The 26,820-nt window shown below is 37.4% G+C and overlaps 1 protein-coding gene across 2 annotated transcripts in view; it reads right to left on the bottom strand.

Moving 5' to 3' along the window:
• The window catches only part of LOC146484978 (lipoxygenase homology domain-containing protein 1-like), a 44,691-nt gene extending 22,695 nt beyond the window's left edge, over window positions 1-21,996 (bottom strand). For both annotated transcript variants that reach the window (XM_085103863.1, XM_085103864.1), the window contains exons 1-22: window positions 21,406-21,996; window positions 17,450-17,733; window positions 16,304-16,340; window positions 14,976-15,037; window positions 13,960-14,142; window positions 13,370-13,544; window positions 12,847-12,961; window positions 12,198-12,278; window positions 11,503-11,551; window positions 10,379-10,514; window positions 9,858-10,002; window positions 9,395-9,500; window positions 9,014-9,155; window positions 7,659-7,921; window positions 7,116-7,251; window positions 6,504-6,664; window positions 5,713-5,799; window positions 4,440-4,572; window positions 3,025-3,179; window positions 2,002-2,159; window positions 1,409-1,482; window positions 693-886 (exon numbers count right to left, since the gene is read on the bottom strand). In XM_085103863.1, the coding sequence (XP_084959989.1) occupies window positions 693-886; window positions 1,409-1,482; window positions 2,002-2,159; window positions 3,025-3,179; window positions 4,440-4,572; window positions 5,713-5,799; window positions 6,504-6,664; window positions 7,116-7,251; window positions 7,659-7,921; window positions 9,014-9,155; window positions 9,395-9,500; window positions 9,858-10,002; window positions 10,379-10,514; window positions 11,503-11,551; window positions 12,198-12,278; window positions 12,847-12,961; window positions 13,370-13,544; window positions 13,960-14,142; window positions 14,976-15,037; window positions 16,304-16,340; window positions 17,450-17,733; window positions 21,406-21,529 (3,000 nt within the window). In that variant the 5' untranslated portion in view covers window positions 21,530-21,996. The remainder of the gene's footprint in view (window positions 1-692; window positions 887-1,408; window positions 1,483-2,001; window positions 2,160-3,024; window positions 3,180-4,439; window positions 4,573-5,712; window positions 5,800-6,503; window positions 6,665-7,115; window positions 7,252-7,658; window positions 7,922-9,013; window positions 9,156-9,394; window positions 9,501-9,857; window positions 10,003-10,378; window positions 10,515-11,502; window positions 11,552-12,197; window positions 12,279-12,846; window positions 12,962-13,369; window positions 13,545-13,959; window positions 14,143-14,975; window positions 15,038-16,303; window positions 16,341-17,449; window positions 17,734-21,405) is intronic.
• Window positions 21,997-26,820: the final 4,824 nt, after the last annotated feature.

The following is a 26,820-nucleotide window of genomic DNA, read 5'->3' as shown; positions in this document are numbered from 1 at the left end:
CCCTTGCATTGTCGCGTACTCAGATTATTTCTTGGTGTGATGGTCGTGCTAAACTAGTAAGCCTGCATCTGTTTTAAAAAGGCTATACAGTTTGACGAAGGAGACCGGCATGGTCTGTAACGTCTCACGTTATTAGACGAGAGAACACAAGAACGAACCAAAAAACAATGCTTCTAGACATGAAAACAATGGCTGCGGATTATGAGGGTCCTGCCTTTCTCAGATAGTGATTAGATGGCGTTCCGCTGAACAGGTCTAGAATATTCTTAGGGAGTAACTTATGTTTGACCTTGAAAGAAGTATTTTTGTATTTTTGTGTGGTTTATGACTATACAGGGAAAGTAGATCTTAGCAAGTGCTATTGAAATCCAAAAGAAAATTGGGGGTAACCAAGCATTTTTTAGAGATAATTAAGCAACAATTATTCTAAAAAACAGTAAAACACCAAAGGAATGTATGGCGTTTCTTTTCCAAATTGAAGCTCTATTATCTCTGAAAAACGCATGGTTACACCAAATTTTCTTTTGGAAACCAAGAGCACTTGCTAAGTTCTGCTTTCTCCGCATAGTTTTCAACCACGCAAAATATCCCTGTATTAGTAGGCACCACCCATAGGAAACCCAAGTATCTCGAGATGCGCAGAACGTATGCGCAGTAACAAAAGTAGGCACCGTCCTTAACAAATGACTAACCTTTCCAATATCCACGGCTTCAAGAACAAACTGGTCAGTCCTGCCTCTTTCAAACTTGTTTTTCGTGTTCTCAGCGCTTCTAAGTTGTAATTTACCAGTATCACCTTTTTCGCCATAGATTTGGACAAAAACATTGGCGTCCGAGCCCGCTCCACGAACATCGCCTGTTCTTACAGACACGAGATAAGATGTGGCTGAAAATGAAAGCAAAATACATCAGTAATTGAAATAACTTCCTCTCTTGAGGGAAACTTAAACGTAGACTTTCTCAAAGTCCGTTTTCGTGGAGTCGACTTCGTCGCTCATTACTCTCTTCGACGCTATAATATAAGACGACGACTTGTGACAAGTCTAAATTAAAAACATAATTCTGTTTTACAAATGTTAAATTTAGTGGGCTGAGGCACTATAAAGCACGATCCTTTGAAAGAACAAAAATAAAAACAACAATAACAACAACAACAACAACAGTCTTGGCATATTTCGATCCGTTCCATCATGGGACATCAACCATACGAAGCTTTAGAAAGCCAGACCTCTACCAAATTTTTCTATCGTTAAATTTAACCTCGTAACCTCTGTTGAGAAAATGTAACAGGACTGTAACTTCTAATACGAGCTACTGTAGCTGATACTCTATTGACGACTAAGGAAAGTTAAAAAAATAATAATTTAATGAAAACTGACAAAAAAAAAAAAAAAAAAACCAAACATACTATTAAGCAAACTAGTTCCGCCCAAAGGAAGCTCTCTTACTATCAGTCCATCATCCTCGTCTTTTGCAAGCCACCTGAAACAGCAACAAAACTCATAGTAACGATGTCCTTGGAACACGACGTTTCAAACCTTCTAATAATAACCACCCACATTTTCTTGGGTTTCAGGTAACTTGTGTTTTATATCGTGTTAAATTAAAACATCTTTTCGGGTTTTACACAATTTCTAAAGACCAATCTACAGTTACTTACTGATATGAGAAGAGTTTTGAAAACCATTTTAGCTAATCCTTGACAACATTTTTCATAACTTCTGACGGGCTTCTACATCTGAAATTCAATAACTTTTCGAGATTTCCAAAATGGCCGGGAAAAAACATACAGTCGAGAACCTCGATTTAACGAACCTCTATATAAAGAACGATATTCTCCAGCCTGGCCTTTTAAAATGTGTGGAACAGAACCTCGATATAAGGAACCCTCGATATATCGAGCCAATTTCCTTAGTCCCTTGGCACTTCATAAAATCGAGGTTCCACTGTACTTCTCCATTACAAGCGTACAGTGATTGCACATGAGTGATTATCCCAAACCTGTTACACGGGAACACATGTTCCTTGGTGTTATCTTCTGGGTCCTTTATTACAACTTTATCTAAGAACCAGCCTGCTCCGGGCCCGGATGAATCATGTCCCACACGGACTTTCTGAAGACCTTTGAGGGACACAGCCTCGATAAGGAATTCATCCACCTGGAGAAGAAAAAATGGCAACAATTGTCACCTCATTAGGCCATCACTGTTACACATTGGGATAAGATATGAGTCTATTCAAGGTTACCGTAACGGTTTGTTGACCGGTACTCGTCAGGGAACTTAAGCAAAGACGACGGCGACGGCGACGGCGATGGCGACAACAACTCCGCAAAACAACAGGTTTAATGAGCAAAGACAATCGCTCTGCACGTGCGTTTTAAATTTTGGTACAACTGGGTGGAGTATGTGGAGACAATGTTGCATAAAATTTGTCTATAGCAACTAACACAATGCCGAGACATAAAACAAACTAATCTTCTAGTCTAAAAGTTGACGCGGTATCCAGTACTGACAGCACAACGCATCCACTAACTAAGAGGGGCATAAAATCAGAATGAAAAAGAAAAGGCAACCAACTCCGCATGGCTGCCTTGAAGAGGCGTCTATTAACATGTAGCTGATTGCACAGCTAGACTGCAAAACAGTCGCGCGGTTTTTGAAGGGCAAGTCTGGGGAGAGGCGCTATTTTGTTTTCTTGGCTCAAATGCTTACTAGTATGTGAGGCTCGGGCGTGGAAATCTGGACTTTCGGTGCTTCGCACCTCACACGCGAGTTCAAGCTTTCTGTGATTCGGGTCTGCCTCCGCTTACCCTGGGTACCAGGGGTTTTTTCTCGCGCGCCGCGAGTCCTCGGGATCGCCCGAAGGCCGATCATCGTCGTCGGGTCATAATAAAGGTAGCATTAAAGAGTCGTCGACCTGAACCAAAAACCACGCAAGAAAAGCCTCTGGCTCCCAGGGTAGCCTTCGCTAATTTCAAGAGAAAAAACGACTGTATGGTATCCTACTGTATAGCTGTCTTACCTGGTTTCTTTCAAACTTGTTCCTGTTGTTTTTGGATTCCTCCAGGGGTCGATCCCCGGTGTCTCCTAGCTCTCCAAAAATATTGAGGAAAATGCTGGCATCCGTGCCGGCACCACGCTTGTCACCAGTGTGTACAAACACATGATACACATGAACTGAAAGAGAAAGACACGATCAGTAAACGTATCAGTAAACTACAAACTTTGTGTTTGATTCTTAAAATATGCTATGCTGGCAATAGTAAGAACATAGACTGAATTAGGATGACATGTTGGGTGTTCGTCCGCTACAAAACTCAGGGAGTGATTCTCGAAAGTACCGATAACTGTTCAGTAGTTTCTCAAATCCGATCTTTTGTTTTTTAATAAATGTGCATGTGTTCTGTAACAATATACAGATGTGAATCTCTGCTGAGAAGCATTTTGAGTACTTTTCTATTACCAGCCAGGCGTGTGTTAGATATTTTGCGATGACAATGTTCATTACCAGAAATTCTACTTTTTACTAATTATGTAAGGTAAAATGTCGAAAACTTTACAAAATTAAGAAATGCATTGAGCTAGTTTGCACTAAAAGACACCAAAAAGGAAAAGGAAACAGATTTGAAAAATCATACTTTTCGAGCCCGAAAACTGTTCGGGTGTTTTGAGAAACGGACCAAAGGTAAGTTATCAGAACCTTTGACAAACAGCCATTGGAATTCTACTTGTACTGGTAACATTCTCTGTAAACAATTTAAAGACTGGTTTTAAGTTCGCATCTTTGTCGAGATACATTTTAAGTAGGCAAGCATAGGTGCTGTGAAGTTGTCAATGTCGTACTCAGGAATACATCACATATAAAGAACTTTTGACCAGGCTCAAACGCCTGTGATTCATTTTCAAAAATTCAGTGCATCCTACATTGTACATGTACATGCCAGAACCAAGCCTATCTAGCAAGTGTTTGCGAGTGCTTTTGCGTGTTTTTCACTTTTTGACGCGTGGAAACTGGGACAAGAAAGAAAAAAAAGAGAAAAAAAAAAAAAGAAAAAAGAGGAGGGAAATGGAAACGGAAGTGCTTGCTTCGTGGGCTAACCAGAACCACCCAAATACTAACAGCCAGATGAATGCTCAGCAAATTTCCCAAAACATTCCTCCTGTTTCCCTGGCATTTCAGTGTCCAGAAACCAGTCTTCACTGACCACCCAAGACAACTCCTTTGACAATAAGGCCAGCGACATAGCGACAAAAATCAACTTAAAAAACCAAATATGGTTTGAATCAACATTACCTTTGGCAACAAGAAAATGCTTTTGCAAACGTAATGGCAAGCCAAAAATAAAATTCCATGACCTTGAAAAATTGACTAAGTTGAAGTATAATTCCCTGACTTTTCCGTGACCTTGGCAACCATTTTAATGACTGCTTTGTTACCTGGTAGAGGTTCCTTCCCTTGGATGACTGCAGAAAGTTCCCGGATAATCTGGTGATCATCCTCGCTTTTAGACAGCCAGCGGTTGCACTTGAAGGAACATTTGATGCTAGATCGAGTGTTTTCCATTTGGATCTGTTATTTGTGAAATCAAAAGGCAATTCTGTCAACAGTCATTTTCCTGTTATTTCAGGCTAAAATACGTGGGAGTCAGTCCAGTTTATTTATCTGTGAACAGCTGGGGAAACTGATTGAAAACAATGCCAGTGCCACATCATGGCCCAAGTTGTTCAAAGAGCGGATAACTTTATCCAGTGGATAAATCGCTATCCAGCGGATAAAATGTACCCCAAATTAATGCATTTTATCCCCTGGATAGCAACTTATCCGCTGGATCAAGTTATCTGCTCTTTGAACAACTTGGGCCTGATTGGTAAGTACCCCAGGGGGGAGGGGGTACTCCGGATTTCAAGTGACGGGGATGATCGAGTGGGGGCAAAAATCAAAACCCAAAAAATCCCTGGGGCTTCCAACAAAACCCGAAAAAATAACTGGACCAAAAATTAACCCCCCAAAAAAATCCCATGCCGAATTTCCGAGCCTTAAAAATTTCCAGAAAGCATTAAATGATGTAACACGAAAAATAAAAACATTAGAAATTGAATGTTTGTTTGTTTATTCATCATACCATCTGAAGTTATCTTTTTCGCATCTGGTAGTCATTCTAACAACACTTGAGACACCCAAGACAGCCAATATTAAAACAGCCGCAAAACAAGTTTGGTTGTACTTTTTTTTGCAGAACTACGCGGCCAGGATACGCGGGCACAGTACCACGAATGTTCAGATTGTTTTAAATACTCCCAAAAATCCCTACTTAAATCAAGCCACCCCAAAAAATACTTGCCAATTTTCCTACCCCAAAAGAACCCGGCATCGAAAATTCAAACCCAAAAAAATCCTTCTATCATCCCTCGTCACTTGAAATCCGGAGCACCCCCCTTCCCCTGGGGTAAGTACCACCCTACAACATTCATATGAAGGGCTGGCCGATTGGCATTTCATCCCAAACTCACAATACAAGACTTTCCACTAAGATGAACATACAGCGTAGCGGAAGGGAGGATGATGAAATGTAGCATATCTTTCCCTGAAATATATGTACTCTGAACTGCGGAATGGTGAAACGTCCAAAAGAATGTGTGGGTATCCAGGCTCCAGTGCAAATCAAATATCAGTAAAAACTAACAAACTAACTGTGTTTGTTTTATTTACCTTCTCCAAATGCCAATCAGAAAAGGACTTCGAGTTATCATGCCGAATTCTTAACTTGTACGGCTTGCCAACACTGGTGAGCTCAACCTAACAGAGGGAAACGATGGCATTATTGAGAGCGTCTGGATATCATTAACAGGCACGTCCTCTGATTGATTCCAGCTCCAAGAGGCTATGTCAGCTCATATCCCATCAGCAAAGAAGTGGCCCAAGTTAATGGTAGAAATAAATACATGTTTCATTGCAGAAACATATCAAAACCATTTCCTAGTAAGTATACATTACGCTATTTTCGGAAATCCAAAAGCTGTCTTGGCTAGTGGAAAATAATTTATAATTCACAAAGTTGCTTGAAAATAGCTTGATAATGAAGGCTTTGTTCGGGTAAAGACAAAGTGTCCTGCATGGATGTTCTATGGGTTGCGAACCGTTTGCTCAATTACAGCTGTAGTCAATCGTGTCACCATTTAAAGATCAAACCAATAATTTGCTTTCGATTCTTACAATATTCAATTCTTGATTCTCATTTCTCCATGCATTCATTTGTGAGAAAATCAACTCTGAAAACGGATTGTCAATTTAAATGCACATTTGTCCAACACTGTACATTCATTTTCATTTTCCATGAACGGCCTGGCCCACGCTATAGCCTTCTTTTAAATGTTGCACACAGTGTAAATGCAAAAATGTCTTTCTTGACTTAATTAGGCTTTAAGAAAAATTAAGCCACCATTAATGAAATTAAATTAAGTGGACGCTAATAATAACGAACATCAATGAAATAAACCGACCTTAAACTTGTCCAGCTGTCCTTGTTCAAAGTTATCTGTGGCATTGCCTATCTGTACTTCATCAGTTTTTCCTTTCTCTCCATAAAGAGTTATAAACACATTAGCATCTGTGCCTGCACCTCGCATGTCGCTTGTCCACACCCATACGTTCCACACAGTTTCTGTAAAAAACAACGACAACTTTAAAGCCATGATAATGATTTAAAATCCAGTTACATGTATCATCAGAGGCGAACTGTCATTGTGAGACAAGACATGTTTCAACACATCCCTTAAAGTTGCAATTTTTTTTGCCAAGTCCAGAATCAGTGGCATGCACTTTTAAAAAGTAGCTATTCAAAAGTAAGATTTAGAGGAATTAGGGTGCATTGAAAATTTACAATTACACCATGTATTTTATACGTGGATTTTGTTCACAAAATGACAATGATAGTATTTTCAGGGACATTGCTGATTGAAAAGTCACCGAAATTAAGTCATACAAAGTTCTGTCTTTATCTCTCATCAAAAATTGGAGTATCGATCTGCACAGTGAAAATAGACACGAACTTACAGAGCCCACGCTAAAGGAATAAACTTTGAACAGACTGAATTTAAGACATGAAAACATACTTGGCCGTCGTTTCAGCCTCATGTCTTCAGACTCGTATAGATCTCTCTCAATCAGTTGGTCTCCTTCATCATCTGCCAACCACTTCTGACACATAAATACTTGTTGGTGGCCGCTGCTTGGACAGTCCACTACAACCTGGAGAGAGAATAATTCAGTGAGCTGTAAACAATATCTCTTGTAACAACACAGTGATCTCTTTTTAAGAAATGGGAAAGTAATACTTCCTGTGTTTCTATAAAGTTGCTATAGCACGAGTGGAAGAAACAAGAAGAACGGCTTCAAAAACATTCCTGGAAAAGCGTGTGTCAACAGAATAATTTTTTCATATATATTGGAAATCAGCATATGAGAAATTAACACCGCATACTAATGAGAAGTGTTTTATCAGCTGATAAAATACCGCATACAAATAAGGAGGAGGTTAATCGATATAAAGTCACTGCACATGATCTATTATGAACCATTTGATAGGTCAATGGGTTATGAATTATTAATAAATTTTTGAAACAGATTTTATATTTTAGTCCTCAAGATATTTCTACCTTCTCACAGTACCATCCTGCACCCAGTCCACTGTTATCATGACCAATTGTCAAGTGATGTAAAGGACTCAACATTTCTGTTGTTTCAACACTAAAAATGTCTGTCCTTCCTTTCTCAAAGTTATCCTTTTTGTCATTTTGTAACCAGAGTTTGCCACTGTTGTTTTCGCCATCTTCTCCTCCATGCAGTATGACATATACTCTTGCATTGGTGGACGCATTTCTGACGTCTCCAGTGGTGACGTGAACATGGTATGGGATTCCTGAAAGATAATAACATGGTAGATAATAATAATAATAATAATAATAATAATAATTTCATTACTTCTAGAGCGCTATTTACAAAGACAGATCAATAGCACTTTACAATCAATGTCTCTAGGATTTGTAAAAGTAGTAATTAAAATAGAAAATGGTAATACTAATAATACCATTATTAAACTTTTAATATGTACAACTCTTACTAATATTAAAATCCCTAATACTAAATACTAATGATATTACAATTCTAATTATTAGCTATATAAAATTCGCACATTTGACCACTACTGAAAGATTCCTTAAAAAAGAAAAGTCTTAATTGAATTCTTAAAAGTTTCTACAGATCCAAATAGTGCGTAAATTTGTAATAGGACCTTTTTCCACAGATGCGGCTCAGCCGCCTGAAATGCACGCTCACCCAGGATTTCCAGCATCTTACCCCTAGGTGGCTGTAATAAAATGCCTGAGTTCAATATCGATATCTTTCAAACCTGTAACCATAGTAAGGTTGGTACTTCAGAACCAATCCCTTTACAACCTACTATTATTTCTTATAATCATTTAGCCACTGCACCTGAATATCTAATCCCATAATATCCTACTATACATTACATGAGCCACTGCAAGGAAGAATTTCTTGGCCACAAAGAGCTGGGAGGGGGGAGGGGGTATAAGAAAATGATGCTTAACTGCGGGAGATGGTTTTAAATGCCATCAGCTGCTTCTCAATATGAACAAGTGGAATCAAAACATTTGTTTGGCATAACTGGATACCAAAATGTGGTATGATGATCAAGTTTGTGGAACAGGTTGTCAAATAAAATGTCACTGGACATTTTTCATGTGGAAACCTTGAGCTTTATATCTGTTGGCTAGGCAATGCTGAGGAGGAATAATAAGACCAAACCAGAGCTGTTCATGGCTGCTAATTTTTAGCCTCAAAGTCTACTCTTCTTTGGTGAGGTCTTACAGGTAATAGAGCATTATGGCCTGTGTACCACTTAACCTTAACCCTCTACATGTACAATGTGACTGTAGAAAATAACTACCTTTGTTTGTTATCATACTGGAAGCAATATCAGAACAACTTTTACCTTTATCAACAATCATCTCATCATCTTTGCCATCTCCTCTGACAAGTTCACGTGAGATCTTCCCATCATCCTCGGTTGTGGAAAACCATCTTCGGCATGGAAAATCAACTGCTTCTCCTGTCTTAGGATCGTCGACAGTTACCTGAAAAATTAAGAACATCTTCTAAATTGACAGAGTTAAAAGTAAATGTTCCTTTACAATTTTATTTACAAAATATATTTAAATGTTCCTTAAGATTGATTGATGGCATTTTCGGGCATTACTGTATCATGCATAGTACAGTATATAACTTATATGTAAATTCTATTTAATAATTCTAGTTACTCTCTAGCTTTAAAATATGCCCTTTTACTGTTACAGTGAAAGACAACATAACTTGCCTTGTTTAACAACCAGCCAGGACCAAGACCACTATTGTCATGTCCAATCCTAATCTTAGTAAGTCGTCCAAGATATGTTCCACAAGTAACTTTGAAAGAATCTTTCCTGAAAAAGAAAAGAAAAAGAAATATAAACATGCATTTTTAAACATAGCAAACCAGTCAACAAAAGAAAATTTTATAGCACTTTGCAGCTGTTATGTGTAAATTACCAAAATCAACCTCAAAATTTTTGGTACCAAAGAACCAGTGACCAAACTGTTTACTACTAATCTTGATGCAATTCTATGGATCTTCCGAACTCAATAGCTACAGTGTATGCATGACTGCCAATTACTCTGGCCAACAATCATAAAAACATGTACTGTATGTACCATAACAACACATCTGTAATGAAATGCAATGTAACTTACAGAGAGAAAAATTAAAATAATATATCCTGACGGTAAATTGTGTTCCTTACTTTCCACGTTCAAAGTTATTCCTGGCATTATCCAGCTTCTTCTCCCCTGAATCACCTTCTTCTCCAAATATGGTAATGACGACATTAGCATCAGTCCCAGCCCCTCTCTTATCACCAGTGTAAGTGTGAACCAAGTATTGGAGGCCTAGATTACAGGAATGAAACAATATAATGTTATACACAGTCCATTCATTCAAATGTCTGAAAGGTTGACTGATTGACAATAATATAAAGTTTTAGATTAGGAACAACAGGAAGCAACAAGATCAAAGACAATGAAAATGACAATGACAAGAAAATGTATTTCTGTAACATTTTACTGTATTTTTGTGTTCTGAAAGATTTTAGCTTCTGTTTAAGCTACTCTGAAATTCAAGAGTAAATAAAGTTTATGTAAGTATGTGTGTATGTAATGACTAGACAACAGCTAACCTCACAGCTGGCATGACCAAGTCCATGTGAACACTTCATGACTAATGTTTTTATAAGCTTACATTAATAGGTAAAGTGCATGTAATCACCTTGAAAGGAAGCAGAAGAATCAGTTGTTGCTGTCAGCTGCCTCACAATCAGCCCATCTCCTTCATCTTTGGCTAACCATTGGTTACATGGGAAGTAAAACTTTCTATCTTCTCTTTCACGACAATATACTATTATCTGAAAAAAAAATTTTGGAAAGAGTTCAACAATTTAAAACTTACACTACCTACAAAATAAAATTACACTGTATGCAGACTAGAACATACAGTGTGGACATAATAAAATTAATAATAATTAAATTATCATCTATTAAGCAAAAATTAAAACAGTTATAATATTCATTTGTTTAATTACATTGTGCAATATAATTTTAATTTGTTTTTATACTGAATCCTGTAAACGTCTCATACATGTAAGTATCAAGATCTAAACTACAATTAAAAAAAAAATTAAAATTGAGTCTCTGTCAGGAGCTACTAACAGTACATTCATGTCACATACCTCAAGACAACTGATTATTAAAGAAGAACGTTAACTGAAATGGAGCGCACAAAGCCAAAGGCCAAGGAAGTTAGGAGCCCAACATGTGTAAGGTGCTGTTGCAAATAATTTCAGAGCCTGGAGTATTTTCTTTAGTGCCCCAGGCTACTGGGCTCCTGTTTGGCAGCAGTCTTAAGGACGGTGCCTACTATCAATTGTTACTGCGCATACGTTCTGCGCATCTCGAGATACTCGGGTTTCCTATGGGTGGTGCCTACTAATACATGGATATTTTTGCCCGGTTTAAAGCTATAAGGAAAAATTGGAACTTAGCAAATGCTTTTGGTATCTCAAAAGAAAATTGGGGGTAACCATGCATTTTTCAGAGATAATTAAGCTTCAATTTAGGAAAAAATCCCATACATTGCTTTAAATTTTGGCGCTTTTTAGAGATATTATTGCTTAATTATCTCTGAAAAGAGCATGGTTACCCCCAATTTTCTTTTTGGATTCCAATAGGCCTTGCTAAGATCTGTTGTTTTTCTTCATGTAATTAAAATATATTAAGACTAGTACTGTTCACCTTGCCTAGAAACCATCCAGCAGAAAACCCACATTAATCGTGTTCCATTCAACATTTTTTTTCTTCATCATCATGTAATTTAATTTATTAAGTAATATTCACCTTGTCTAGAAACCATCCAGCAGAAAACCCAAAATTATCATGTTCCACTCTACAAGAAAAATGAGGAAAAGAGCCAAACACATAATTATTATTTATCAATAAATTATCCCAAAATTTTGTTACCATTGAAGTCAGTACTTGCATTTATTACTTACGGTTAATTTACTCGAATGGTAGCAAGGGGCAATCTTTTTTTTTTTTTTCGCAGTAAAAGGGCGGTGATAATTTAAAGATTGTTTACAGGAAGTCATGCTCTAAATATTTTTGGGTTTTTTTCTTTTGATCATAGAATAATCACACCAAGCAAACAGAGTACAGACAGTATGAGCTCTAAATGTTCTAAAAAAGTGTTCTCAATTTGGTTTCATGAACTAACAATGTCAATGTCCATGGTGTCACAGTTCTTGATCAGCCTCACTGGATCACACTACAGTTCTTTACCATCAAACAGGTTTATCATATTAATCTGTGAAGGGGTCAGTGCGATCAGCTGTAACAATGTCTGTTCAAGTACAGTGTAGGGGGGTAGAGGGGTATGAGTACTTATTCAAAAGAGGTGAGAGGGGGTGGAGGTGATTATTTCAAATCTTTCCACCAAATGGGGGCTATTAATTAAGGGACGGCTATTATTTAAAGTACTGTCAGTAACAGTATTTTTAAGTCAATACTGAGTGTAAAATGGTCAAAGTTCTCACGTTAATTTTTTCAGTGGTCCAATGTCTGTTGTCTTGATCTTGAACACATCCTTCTTATTCCGCTCAAATGCATCATCAGTCCTGTAGATTAAAACATTTTTTTTTTGTTAAAACTACAGTAAAATAATTAAAATATGGTTTATCAATCAGCTTAAAATTGAAATGAATTCTTTTTTGTTAGAGTGATTGAGCGGCTAATGCAGAGGTACATCATGGTCGTGATGATATTTGAAACACAGTTGGAATATAAAATAATTATTAATGCCTTAATTTATTATTAATTTTAATTATTAAATGGCCCCACATCCAGAAGAGAAGGGCATTTGTATTCTAAAATGCTATTAATAAATTGTATATTCTAATAGATTCAGGTGTCCAAACATACCGCTTTTTAAATTTCAAATTAAAATATTTACATGTAACTCTGAAAAGTGAACCAACATGTCTGAAATGTCAGCCGTCTTCTCCCCCTAACCCCCTAACCGCATCCACTGTGGGTAAGGGGGAGGAGACGGCTGACATTTCAGACTAATTAAACACATCCTTGTGAAGAAATACTCAGTGCTTTAAAGGTAGGCCCAAGTTTGTAAGAAACTCCCCAAGTGTTTAAGTGAATATCCCTGTATACAATGTATTGAGCAAGACCTACTTGCTGATAAGCTGTGTTTTAGGAGTTTGTCCTCTCTTTCCAAACAGAGTAACAAAAACATGAGCATCTGTCCCTGCTCCTGCCTTGTCACCAGTGTAAACTTCTATCACATACACTGTCAAGTAAAAAAAAACATAATTAGAAAACTCTGTAAAACATTGTATACCATACAGTATATATGTTTCCACATCTATGGCAGTAAGTAGCACCACACTGACAGACTGAATGTGAATAGGATCAAACACAAACAAAATAATGCATTAATCTGAGCTTTGCATTAATCTGGCCAAACAGGGAGAATAGTTCCACAAAGGTCTCCCTTTATTAAACATCCTAATCTCAAAAAACATGCTGGTTACCAGTAGTTATTGTGTCTTCAAGAATCAACACCTTACAACATTTACAGGAGGGGTTGGATGCATGATGCAGGAAAAATATCATTGCATACAGTGAAACTTCTGTTAAATACAGGTACATGTAAGCTCTTCTACAATCATGTTTGTATGAAGGGCATTATGCTTACCAACTTTCTCTGCCTTCTTATGAACCAGTGGCTTTAGAGAACGGCGTACTTGGCAATCACTCTCATATAGTGACAGCCACTGGTAACAAGGAAATGTCCACGTTTGTGGTTTGCGGGGATTGGTCACTTGGATTTCATCAAGGAACCACCCTTGTTTACGCTCTCTCCCATCATGCTGTAGAGGAATTGAAGGAACAATAATTGTAATATAAAAGTGTTTCACAGTAAAGTTGGTAAATAATAGCCTCAGTCTATTACCAGACCTGTTGACAACACAGAACCATCTGCAGGCCAGGGTTCCATGTTAAAGATATCTTAAATCATCATCATGAATGTTATTGTGCCAAGTGGCCTACACTATAACTACCACAGTATGGAGAGCTGAAGACTGCCAGTTTATACATGTACGTATTGGTTATCTAAGTATGCCAAAATGTGCACTTGGCTGACTGATCAGAAAGGAGATACATGTATCCCAAGGCATTAACCAATGGAAGGGCATCACTTGAGCCTCTACTCTTGACCAAGGCTAAGACAACAAAATTATAAAATGACAATCACACCTAAATGACAAGCACTACAGCTGCTACCTGAATTATTAGCTGGATGAGTTCTCCCACATCAGGTCCCTTTATGCTGAAGTTCTCAGTGCTTCCTGAGTGGAATTGGAAGGGTGGCAAGGTGGCGATAAATGCTGATGGAACTGCAGAATCCATTTGATGAGTGAGTTGGCGGGAAAATTTGCCTGTTGTTCCACGAAATTCAGCAAAAACCTGAAAGGTAGATTCCATTACTTTTTAACAACCAGTAGGTTTTCCTTATCCATAACACAGTAAGAAATTAAAGGTACTTTAGTGCCACACTAGAGTCAAAGTATTTATGAGCACTTGATCAGTGTTCGGTGTAAAATACATTCATTTGGCACTTAAACAAAGTGCGTTTTTCAGCTATTCATGGAATACTTATCAGTATTATGTAAACAACAAAATGTGACATTACAGAATCCCTGAACGGAAAGCTGTTCCATTAACAGGGTTAGCCCCTGTTATTGGTTTGGTTTCCTGGAGAAGCGACACAAGATAAACAAATTATGGAGATTAATGCTCCCGGTCCAGAAAAATGGCATTCATGAACATACCTGTAGAGACCAATGCCAGCCTTAAAGTAACAAGTCTGAGGTAACTATCCCTTTAGTCACCTTGAAACAGTACTTACAGTTAGTTAAACTGTATTTCATAACTTTAAGTTCAGGGATTTTTCTTTTCATGTACAGGGTATTTGAACTTTATGATCATGTAGTAAGAGAAAATAACTTTTTTTACATGAATTGAATTTAAAAAGTTTGGAATTATGTATTTATAAAATAATATTATTAATTAATTATTAAAAAACCAGGAAAGAGTTATTGCTGCTCGACGTTTCAGGGTCATCATGACTCCAAATAATTAATTATTAGTTTAATTAATTACTTTGTTCAGAGTGACAAAAAAAATTATCCACTCAGGTAAACCTCAAACTAATAACAAAGTATGGCACCAGTGATGCTTTCCTAATAATTATAATTGTTAACATTAAAGAAATAATTAAGTTAATCATATACATATACCTTTGCATCTGTTCCACCATTTTTCTTGGCTGCTGTTTTAACTGTGACTTTGTATGTAACTCCTGCACCAAACCAAACAAAAAGAAATAATAATAACAAAATGTTCAGTTAAAGGTAACGGGTTTGGGCGAGGGGTGTAAAATGGTGGGTTTGTTGCTTTAAAATTAAAATTGCTCCAAATAAGCCCTACAACTGTATTCTGGCATGGAGACCAGTTGTCACTGAGAAACTTAGTTGCATATTTAATTTTTGTGCGAAATGCTTGATAAACAAGAACTGCCTTTTTATTATTAGTTTTATTAGCTATTGCTTTTCTAAAAAATGCAAGCAACCTGCATGAAGGAGATATGGACCCTTGACTGATTTCTTTTGTTTACAACTACCAAATGCTTTGCTTGACTTCAGTTGGTTCAGTATCATACATCATTTTCTATAAATGTTATAAACTAATTAAAAGGTACTTCTTATTTTTTTATCATTTAAATACACAAAAATTAAATACGCAAAAAAATTCTTGTATCAATGGCAACCAGTGTTTGCGCCAATATAGGATTTATTTGGAGCAATTTTAAGGCTAAATTTTAAGGCAAATCATTTTGATAATAGATCACTGACTGTGCAATCTGAAAATTGGAACACTTCAGTTTGACTTTCATAACACCAATAAATACAATGTAAACAAGAAAATTGGCAGAAAATATTGACTTGAAGTTCATAATTAATTCTCCCTCTACAGAAGGTCACAGGAAATTCTGAGGGGAGAGGCTGAAGAATTCGTGCGATCAAAAACTCAACCAAGTTTTATCACCATTTCCAGAGGGGTATGGTAGTCCAATCCAAAAACCCTTCCATGGGAGCAGAACTGGTATTTTCTGGAAAAACATCTTCAGTTGTCTGTTAACAAGAACTTATAGTGGCCACCAACTACATGTATATAATTGTGATTTCCCAGTACCTAATTTCCCTTCATGTTTACAACTGTTAGAACAGACAGGTCTTTTTAACAGATCACATTCCACAGGTCACAAGTACAGGTCAATGTTGTACTGGCATATAACCAAGAGTGTAAGCATGCCCTATAGCTTGGCCTGAATTAGCTTTTTAGAATGGGGTTAGGGCTAGGTGACCCAGTTTAGCTTGTTTATATATAATTATCACCGTGACCTGTAATTGTGACCTGTGACCTGCAAAAAGAACGTGCCGTAATAAAACATACATGTATGCAGAGGTGATGAGATCAAGTGAAATGACCACCAAGCATAAATAATCCTCCCAACTGACACCATAAGAAATACATAGAGACAAGTAAAAAGAAATAACAGACTAACCTTTTTTCTTTGACTTTCCACTTGTGCCTCTTCTTCCCTGATAAATGAAATTTACAGTAAGGTGTTTTAATAAAAAATCATACTGTGTACAGTAGCTCCAATTCAATGTTGGGAACACGGACAAGGTCAAGTGGCGCATTTGTGATTTATTTCACAGGGCTGCTAAGACATGCATGACCAACAGGACTGCAACAGCAGAGGAAAGAAGACTAGCCACTGGACAGCTCAAGCCAGCTTGGTCCGTGACTGAACCTTCTGTGTAAGAATTGGCCTCTTTCGCCAACAGTTCTGTGCACCCATGGACTGTAACCCAAAGATAAAGTGGTCTTTGTCAACTTGACGAACAAACAAACAACTCCAATTCACAACTGACATGTACAAAAATGTACTGTTAATTATATTAAATTAATAATAAAAAGCCACAGTGATGATAAGCGGGCCCACCAATGTGCAGAAGGGGTATCATGTACTTTAGACTACATGTACTTTAGACTAAATATCATGGGATATATTAGAAGAATAAAGTTTAAACATTTTGTTAGGAAAACAAAAAGCATGTCAAGATTACCAAATAGCCAAGATTGGGGGCCCTGGCAATTTTTTAAGTGAGTTTTTGATACTCTTTCAATGTTCTCATTAAAAATTGAAAGGATTTGGATAGAAAAAGCTGTTAATGTGAGCTAGACCATGATCTCCAACAGATTGAATTTTAATAAATATAAACTTAGTAATAATCAAAGATTGAGGAGTGCATTCGAAGACCTCTATTCCAGGCTCTCTCTTTTGCCAAGTTGGTGATGATGTCATCTGCCCCTGCAAAATCTGCAGGGGATACCAGACACCTATCCCAAGATCCATTCATTCGCGGCAATCAACATTGGTTGTCCCATACATGTATAATCTTGACTCCAATCTGCATTAGGAGTGCATTCTTTCCACATGTGTTGAACGCAAAAAAATGTGATAGAATTTGCATATTTGTATATTTTCATTGGGGAAGGTTGAAACTAAATGCGGCAAGACAAGAAAAATAAATTACCAACTGAAGGATGAGATTTGTTACAGGTTGCAGCAAAAATTGCATTCAAGAATTTAATATCAAGTAGAACTAAATTTAATTCTGAAGTGGACATGACTTTGCCATACCTTTGGCTTTGAAGGTCCTGATTCTCTCAATGAAGCACTTTTTCCAAACTTTCTGGAGAAGTAGGGATTCAAATGGGGGTCACTCAGTGAATTGTACACTGCTGGGGAAAAATCCTTACCACGTAGCGTGGTACTCCCTCCTATTGTTGCTCTGGGAGCATATGGGGCCCTTTGACTGGTCCTGCTCTCAAATGGGGTATGGTTGAGGCTAACATGGAACTTTCTTGACTTTTTGGGTTCAGGAGAGTTTGGATATCTCCAACGAGGCTGGCTAGTTGGTGGAGCTGTTGACAAGAGATGTTGAAATGAAAGATATTTTTTTTATATTGCTGACGAGAAATATCTCTGAAATATCCTTTAAATATTAAACACCAAGTTACACATGAAATATATCAGTGAGAGAAAGATGATTGAAGCTGATGGTGCTGTTGACAAGAGATATTGAAATAAAAGCTATTTCTTTAACATTAATTAAAATTGCAGACAAGAAATAACTTTGAACTATTCTTTTAAAATTAAACACCTTACAGAAGAATAATAGAGGAAGATTGTTGGAACAGATGATAGAAGTAGAAGCTCACTGTACCAATCAATCATTTAACTACAGACTGAGTTTGAAAGGAAGCCCCTTGTACTGGAGATGCATTAAAAAATTATTTACATGTATCTGTTTAGAGCTACAGCTGCACTAGCTTTAGAAAGTCCTTGAATACAGCCAACCATTTATCTATCTGTTTAATGTTAAGCTCAATAGAGGGAAGGAAGGAAGAAGTGCAGGCAAAAAAAATTTCACTATTTTCATGGATCATCAACAGGCATTTTGGCAATCAAATTTATGCAAAGTTTGGGATTTTAACTGAATTGATCTAGTTTATACTTGAAGGGAAATAAATCACCCAGAATAAAAGAAGTTTGATATAATTTGACCAGCTGTTTAGGTACTAGGGATTTTGAAATGAGAATGCATGAAAAAGGTAATAAATGCCCACATCTATCCAGGGTCCTGCTCTGCCAATGTCTAGGCTTAACAATGACATACAGTATGTACAGCTGTAGAAGCAATAATGTGAACGTTTGTAGGTTCCTGTAGTATAAACAGGATAGTAATTGATCTTTCATGCATCTATACATGAACCCTATTAGCTGCTATGTCTTACATTATATATTCCTTGTTATCTCTGTTGAATTATACAAGCATTGCATGGAGAATGATGAGAAAGAAGAAAAATAAGAAACAAATGACCAATAATTGTCTCCTCTCTTTCCTCCTTTCTATCACCCCTTGTACTCCCTTCTCATGAACATTCGTGTGCATAAAAGGGACAATTGAGTTCAAATCATCTGGATAGACTATAATGGCCACAGTAGCAACTATATGAAGGGCACTATGGCCATGTTAATAGCTGGACTGTTACTCCAAGATAAATGGTGAGTCCAAGTTAAATTATCAGATGTGGAGAGCTGTTTCATCCTCATTTAATAGGCATCGTCAGCATATGTAGCAATTAGCTAGTGAGTACAAATAATTCCCTGGGCTCAGGGTTCCCACTAAAGATAACAAGCTAATCAAAACGTAAAGCTTGAGGGATGTCACTAAAAGTAACAAAGTCAGAAGACCCAGCCCACAAATGTGCTTTGGTATGAAACTACAGTGTATAGTATATAGCCACTTAATGGAGATTCAAATACAAAATGGTTCATAAAATTAACCATCCCACAAAATTTAAGCAGTTTCCGAATCACTGATTCTGTTAAGACTCATTTCTGACCTTTCTAGCTTTATTTACAACAAGTTACTTATTTTAATTTGTGTTAGCCTGCAGTATATAGTCTTGCTCTCGGAGTTTTAAACAAAGGTCTCAGAGTTTTTCAAAGTCCCTGATTTATTATTCTTCACCCATAAATAGGGAACTATGACCATGTGCGAACCCTGAACCCAAAATAATTGCTGGCGAGCGTTAGTGAGACAGCACACTATTCTTGTCAATAGGGGAAAAAATCCAAAATTTTGTCGGATGTAAGACTCGAAGCTTGCCCAGTAGAGCTTTATCCGGGATGGTTGAGACGACAATCATGCGCAAATCACATGTCTGACATGTAATCCGGGATGCACACCTCACTTTGCACTTGAGAATCGACCACGCGGTTCTAGTTACCAGCCGCTGTTCGGGAAAATGAGCCCGCGCTCACCCCCCCCTCCCCTCTCGGGGAGGAAAGCCGGACCCGAGGGAGCGGCGGAAATCGAGCCTAGGTTACGAGGTGCAGTTGTCGTTTGCTTTTGTAATCATTCATCAAGGTCACGAACGGAAAGATGTTACTTTCCACGGGATTCATCATTGATCCTTTTCTTGACCTTGATGAATATTCACAAGCAAATGAAGACATCTAGCAAATAAAAATATTTAGAAATACTTACCTATTTGTTTTATGGCAAAGTCAACTGCGCCTCGAAACCATCTGTGCGTAAGATGGTGGTAAAATTTTCCCGTGAAAAGTGATCTCAATTCTCAAGCGGTGGATGTATAAAAGCAGCCAAACACAAATTGATCTCTTTCCGTTCGTGACCTTGATGAATGATTACAGAAGCAAATAAAGACAGCAAATAGAAAAAAATACCGTGGAGGCTAATAATTGAAAATCTGCGAACCACTCAACTGTGAAATCAAAGGACTCGTTGTACTTTCACCCGAGTTCTTCGCCCGTACCGTGGAGCCCAATCATTCAAAATCTGTGGAGTTTGTGCAGGATAATTCGACTGTTGAGTCATGCTCTTTCAGTCCGTAAGTGTGTCCGTTGAGGCAAAAGAATTGAAAACATGTCGATCGCTCGTCGAAGCGAACTGTGCAACTGTGAAATCAGACGATTGCTTCACTCTGACATCAAACGACTCGTTGCACTTTCACTTGAGTTCTTTGCTCATGGAGGCAAATAATTCAAAATCTGTGCCGTTTGGGGCGGCTGATCCGTGCACTTCACCAACACCCCCATCCCATAAAAAAAGCGTTTTCAACATTTCTTCCCCAATGTGGGTTAAACAAATCACTAAACCTGCCATGACCCATTTTCAAAACCAATGCTTGCTGTAGTCATGATTTTTACAACTCATCCAACTGAAACCTACTCCCCGCACCCTCAAAGTCGACCCCCTTTTCCAAACCCATTCACTGTTTAATTAAATCCCCACAACTTTATCCCCCTTCGTCAGCACCCACTTTCATATTGAAATCACTAGTTTTAAAATATTTTCTATATTCCATGCCATTGTGCACATTTGTGCACTATTCTTTGTCCCTTTAGTCCATGGGTATAGTTACAGTGTACCTTCACAGAATACATGCAGCTGTGGTCACACTACACATTTTACCTACAGAAAATGATTTAACTTGGGCAAAGTCACTTCTGATCACCGAGGTAAAAGCTACCTGGTTTTTCAATTTCCCCAGGTGAAAAGTGTATGAAAGACCAAACCGGTGAAGTCAACATGTGGGGTTGTCTTGTAAAACTTAACTTTCATTCACATGATGAAAGTTTTGGCATGTAATCACCGCACCGCAATCGAAAATCAAAGCTGACCAAACAGAAGTTTTCTTCTTATAATCTGCCTGCTACTTCTAATGTTACTGATTTCAACAAGTAAGGCTTTCTTGACGGGTTCCACGGGGAAGTTTCGAGGGCAACATTTGATCCTAATTATTTGTGAGCCAGGCAATAAAACTATGGGGCAAAATCGTTCACTCTTTAAAATTCGATTTCCCTGGGCAAAATTGTGTAGGTTGACCACGGTTATGTGAGGGGGCCAATCTCAATTTTCATTTTATGAAGCTTCTACTTTCAATTTTCTCTATGAAGAATGTCATTCTTGTACTACAAAAATGTTACGATTCACATCAATAAACGATGTATTAAACACGTGTAAATTATTATTTTTTTATTTTTTCGTTACTATGTAAGCTTACCTGACACAGGTCTTGGTCGATGTCGCGTCGTTCGCGTATTTCTTGTAGGTTCTGGCCTACCGTAGCCAGTGGTTAATAAATGAGTATCCTGTAATACACCTTTTACAGCTTCTGAGCTCTGCATTTTTCCTGTTCGTCAGTCAGTCGTAAACAAACACTTCGAGATAACTGAGATAATAATCGTCTCTTTCTTGCAAAGTCAAGACATCGCGGCTTATCACAAATTAAATAAAATCCCACAAACGAAGACCTCGTCACTTGTTTGATGTCATAAACTGAGTTTAGTTGCATCTGAACAAATTTGTTAGAGTGTAACTTACTCCAATCCAAGATTCCAAGGCCAGTTGTTGATGCCTGGTAGTCATGTATGACAATTTGTCACGCGACCTCCGTTAGATATCACCTTTGTAGAGGATTTCGTTTTGGTGTGTGGTACCAAAATAAATATCAGTAAAAAATTCCTAGTGAATTTTAACAAAGTATAGATTACAAAAGCAAAGAATGGAACCTCGCCATTGTCTGTGTTCTTACTACAAAAAAATATGCAAATCGTTTTAGAAGCTAACAACGCATTTTGTTGCTTCGTATCCAAAGCGCAACCTCGTTCCCAGGGCCGTCCGCGGGGTTAGCCACGACGAACAGCCCTGGTACAGGCTGATCTATCGAGCATTGCCATTGTAAGATTGCCAAAATTTTAGACAAAATTCTATTAGTATTTCTGATTGGCCACACCATTTTGCGCTAGTACCCAGATTCTTCTTTACACGCGCGAACTTAAAGTTTATAAACAAACATGGCTGGGTTAGCTTCGCCTTGTTCTAGAGATTTGGATAAAAATAGCAGTGTTTATACGTCTTCCTGTATCAGAATGGTGTATAGAAATAGCAAGGATCATTTTAAGAGCTTTGCAAAAAATTTTAAGTGTAGGAGCGATTGAATTTGTCCTACGCGCCATCGTATTTTTCGATCCTGCGCGACTGTGTGGAAATGTTCCGCTCTAATAATAGCAGATTTATTAGGGTTGAAGGAAAATGTTTTCTGTTAAAAGAAGAAGGGGTTTTGCTCTGTCGGTGGACGGCGAAAGTTTCCACGGCTCTGTCAATCGAGGAGGTAAGAGAATACAAATCATTATGTATGCATGCTCACTCTTAAAACTGTTTGTAGTGTTTTGTCTTTTGAAGAGGAAGCAATTTTCGTGAAGTAACCTTTAATCAAGATAATATTTAAAATTGCAAGCTAATACGGGCAATAGCAGGCCAGTGTTGTTATGTGAATTCATGTGGTCGGTAACATAATATGCACAATAAAGATATCGTTCCAAACTGGTACACCGCGGTCCCAAACGATTCTTTAATCATAGGGATTTAGAAAATATTTAAGATTTCATCGTTTTCTGGTCAAATTGAGTGATTTTTTTGTTGATGTTTAGGTTCTGTTTGAGGGAGATGCACATTGAAGATGTTTGAATACAGGAGAAATATTTCAAGCCAAGTTAGCTTTGTGTCATTTTGATTTTTCTGTACTTGTAGCTCATTAATTCAATAAATTGGATTGAAAAGCTCATTCTGTAATTGGTAGGTGGATAGCTATTCTTGTACACATTAAGTTGTTTATTTTGGTTTTGTATGAACTCAAACTAGGTGCTCAGCTCCATGCAATTGATATTAATTTACTAGTAAGAGAGTCAAGATGTCTTTCTTACTCTTAACTTAATCCAAGAATGCATTATAATTTTTCCATTCGTTTTGGAAGGAATAGGAAAAGCATTAACCTCTCATAACTTCCTGTCAACCACATTAGTTCTTTTGTTTTGAGAGTGCAACCTGCATTTTTTTCAGGGAAACCAAAGCAGTAATTTGCTGGCTCTTATTCAATACTGCAAAGTCAACACAACAATCACCTGTGCTTCTTATAATTTATATATGAAAACTACAGTGAAACCTCTCCTTACGGACACCTCTTTAATACGGACACCTCTCTATTACGGACAGTTCAATTGGTCCCTGAGAGACCGAAATCCATATAAAGCCTTCCTCTCTAAAACGAACACCTCTATAATGCGGACACTTATCCCTGCCCCCTTGGTGTCCATAATAAAGAGGTTTGACTGTAGTAATAATCAAAACTGGATTAGGGAGTGTGTTTGATGACCTCAATCCTAGGTTCTCTCTCCTTTGCCAAGTTGGTGATGATTTCATCTGCCCCTGCAAAATTTTGAAGGGGGGTGGGTGCCAGATATGTGTCCCAAGTGCCTTTCATTCACGGCAATCAACATTGGTTGCCCCATACAATCTTAACTCCAATCTGTATTAGGAATGAGTTATTTCTATGTTGAATGCAATAAACGTCGAAAGTCTAATTATCCAATAAAAAAAATGTTTCCCTAGTCCCTAGTCATCTAAACCTGGTTTTAAATTAAAATTAGTGAAATTGATTGAAATAAAATCAAGTAACACTGGAGTATGAATCCTCAACTGTCCCTGTCCAAATCTTTACCAAAAAAAATCCATCAGGCAGTTATCCCCAACAGTTTTTTTACACTTTGCTATATGAGAGAGTTCACTTGGAGTAAAGTTAAAATCAAGTAACACTGGAGTATGAATCCTCAACTGTCCCTGTCAAAATCTTTACCAAAAAAAATCCATCAGGCAGTTATCCCCAACAGTTTTTTTACACTTTGCTATATGAGAGAGTTAACTTGGAGTAAAGTTGAAAATAACACTGACAACAATTAAGGAATAATGAAATAATTTATAAAAAAAAATATTTTGTGCTGTGTTAAGTACTGATGATACAACTGAGAAATCAGAGAATTATCTCTGGAGTGTAAATTTCTGTGTTGGAAGGGTTCCTTCCACCACAAAAATTTACACTGTAGATTTTATTCTCTAATTTCTCAATTAAGGTAGGGGCCTTGCTTCAACCCATTAACCTTTTGTCCTTACGAGTAAAAACCCAGTTGAAGAAGTCAGTAGTGCTAATCACTACACTGCTGCAGCCTCACCACTCCAGCTTACGGATAGCACTTCATCTGCAAAGTCCTAATGCATTCATTTTCACACAACAAAATACCTACCATGTATCATTTATAAGCATTCTGTAAAATATTCCTTACAGTACATTTCATCATCTTGTTTTTCCCATAAAAAAATATAAGGTACAAGAGTGCTTAAGAGAGAGTTGAGTGTGCATATAAAAGTCCTCTTCTGAGTTCACAAAATGATGAAAAACTAATACTTTGAAATAAATATTGCAACTTAAAAGCATTTTATCACTTACATAACTAAAGAATATTTTACACGAACCCTGGACAGAGTGGAAAAGGAAATGTTAAGTAATGTTTTTACGCGGGATGCCCTGAGGGCATACCATGTCAAAAAATGGGCTCTGTATATCTTTTTTTTTTTTCATGGTTGCTTTAAATCTGCACATTAATAATTTATTCATTAAACTCTCCCCTCTCCTAGTAGGGATGTATTGTTCCGATTGTCTTCAACAAAAGTGGGCCAATGAAAATCCATTATTGGCGCGTATATCACAAGGGAGGGGACCCCCTAATCCCTACCTGTGTGACGTCAAATCATCATTTGATTTATTCATTAAACCTGAATTAAATTCTGCTCTTCCCAAGAGGGGATGTTTTTGTGGCTATTGTAGCGGCCAGATTGTTTAATTGTTTTAAACTCACTATGCCATTTCCAAAAAGAACATTAACCCTTTTAAAGCGGTAAATCAAAAGAACAACTTCTAAGAAGCACTCGACAGTTAAAACGGTGATAATTGGACAGTTGCTGGCGAAGACATCATGTTTTGTTTGGCAGTTGCAGAACCACGAGGACAAGAGGTCATTAATAAGCTAAAACACATGTCACACCACTTTGTCGAATTGATGCTTAAACGCTTCTGGAAATCCACTTCACAAAAAGATTAAAGGTTCTGATTGTCAATTTTACTAAAAGTTTTCTTTTAGGAAAGCTTTCTGCCTGTTTTCTTTGTTTGTTTGGGGTTTTTTTGGTGAAACGAGAACAATTTGTAATCTTACACTTTTATTGAAATTACATAACCAGAATAGAACGTGAGTCAGTCTACGTTTTAGTATTAACACAAGGGAATACGGAAACAACATTAACATCACACTATCTTTGTGACTCAAACTATTTCATTAACTAGGATAGTGTTATAAATCTGCGCATACAATGGGAATAAATGAGGCCACATTTTGCATTCCGGGAAAATGCCATTAGGGGCATCTTGTTCCTAATATTACTGAAAAAGTTACACCAGACTATGTGATTAGGTTTAGAAAACTGTAGCACTGGTAACTGACGTCACAAAACCCATGCATGAAAAATAAATGGTTATTGTTGGATAATCAAAAGTAAGTAAAAGAAAACAATTGACTTGGTGTATAACATTTTGTATAATAATGATACATAAATTACTACAGTGGAATACCAATTTTTTTAACCTCCTAGGGAAACTGAATTTTGTTCAAAAAATAGGAGGTAAAAATCTGACTGAAGCAAATCCAAGAGAATTAGCAGTTATTGGTTCAAGGAAATGGAAGTGTTGAAAAATTGAGGGTTCAAATAACTGAGATTGCACTGTAAATATAAATAACTGTAGTGTACATATCTCATTACTCATTACTAAGTTTCGAATTTTTCTGTTAATTAAAAGAGATGGCTGATAAGAAGTTTGACCTTTTATCTGTAATCAGTTATCAACAGAAGCTAGGGCCTGGTTGCATTAAACATGGCCTGAATATCAGCCAGTTCTTCTCCAGATGATTGGTGAGCGATGGGAAACAGATATACAGGGAATGCCCCTTGTTCAGCCTATTTTTGTAGCCTCTTTATCAACTGAATAGTTATAAGAATGATTGAGTGACAGTGCTCTGTTGCTTATAAACACAGCTGGGCCCAGGCATCCAGTAGAAAGTTTCACACAAGAATACATATTACAAGTTTATGAACTGCCCCAGCAAGAACTTCCATTAATAAACAAAGTGATTCTCGAGCTATACTGTATTTTCATCCCATCAAACTGTCTAATGGACAAACAACGATAATAACCGAGTCGCTACGTCCGCCCGTCTGATAAATTAAAGCTAATGAGGTCGGGAATTAACTGGAATATTAAAGATTTACCGTAACCAGTGGGCAAAACTTCAATCACATCTTGTCCTATAAATGCACTACTTCTAAGGCGCGAACTTGGGCTACCTTAAAAACAACAGAAACATCGCATTCAACAGCACTGAACAGCAAAATTCAGAGCTTGAAGGAAGGAAGTGACCGCCATTTTTTTAAACTTGGACGTTGACCCCATGCCCTCTGCGCCAGGTTGAAAGCGAGGTAATCTGCACGATTTGAGCAGATTTTATCAGCCTGTACCAGGGCTGTTCGTCGTGGC

This window comes from Pavona decussata, unplaced genomic scaffold (assembly GCF_977016875.1).
Source record: "Pavona decussata unplaced genomic scaffold, jaPavDecu1.1 SCAFFOLD_28, whole genome shotgun sequence".
Lineage (NCBI taxonomy): Eukaryota > Metazoa > Cnidaria > Anthozoa > Scleractinia > Agariciidae > Pavona > Pavona decussata.
Note: the sequence above shows the minus strand (reverse complement) of the source record. Positions and strands in the feature narration are given on the sequence as shown.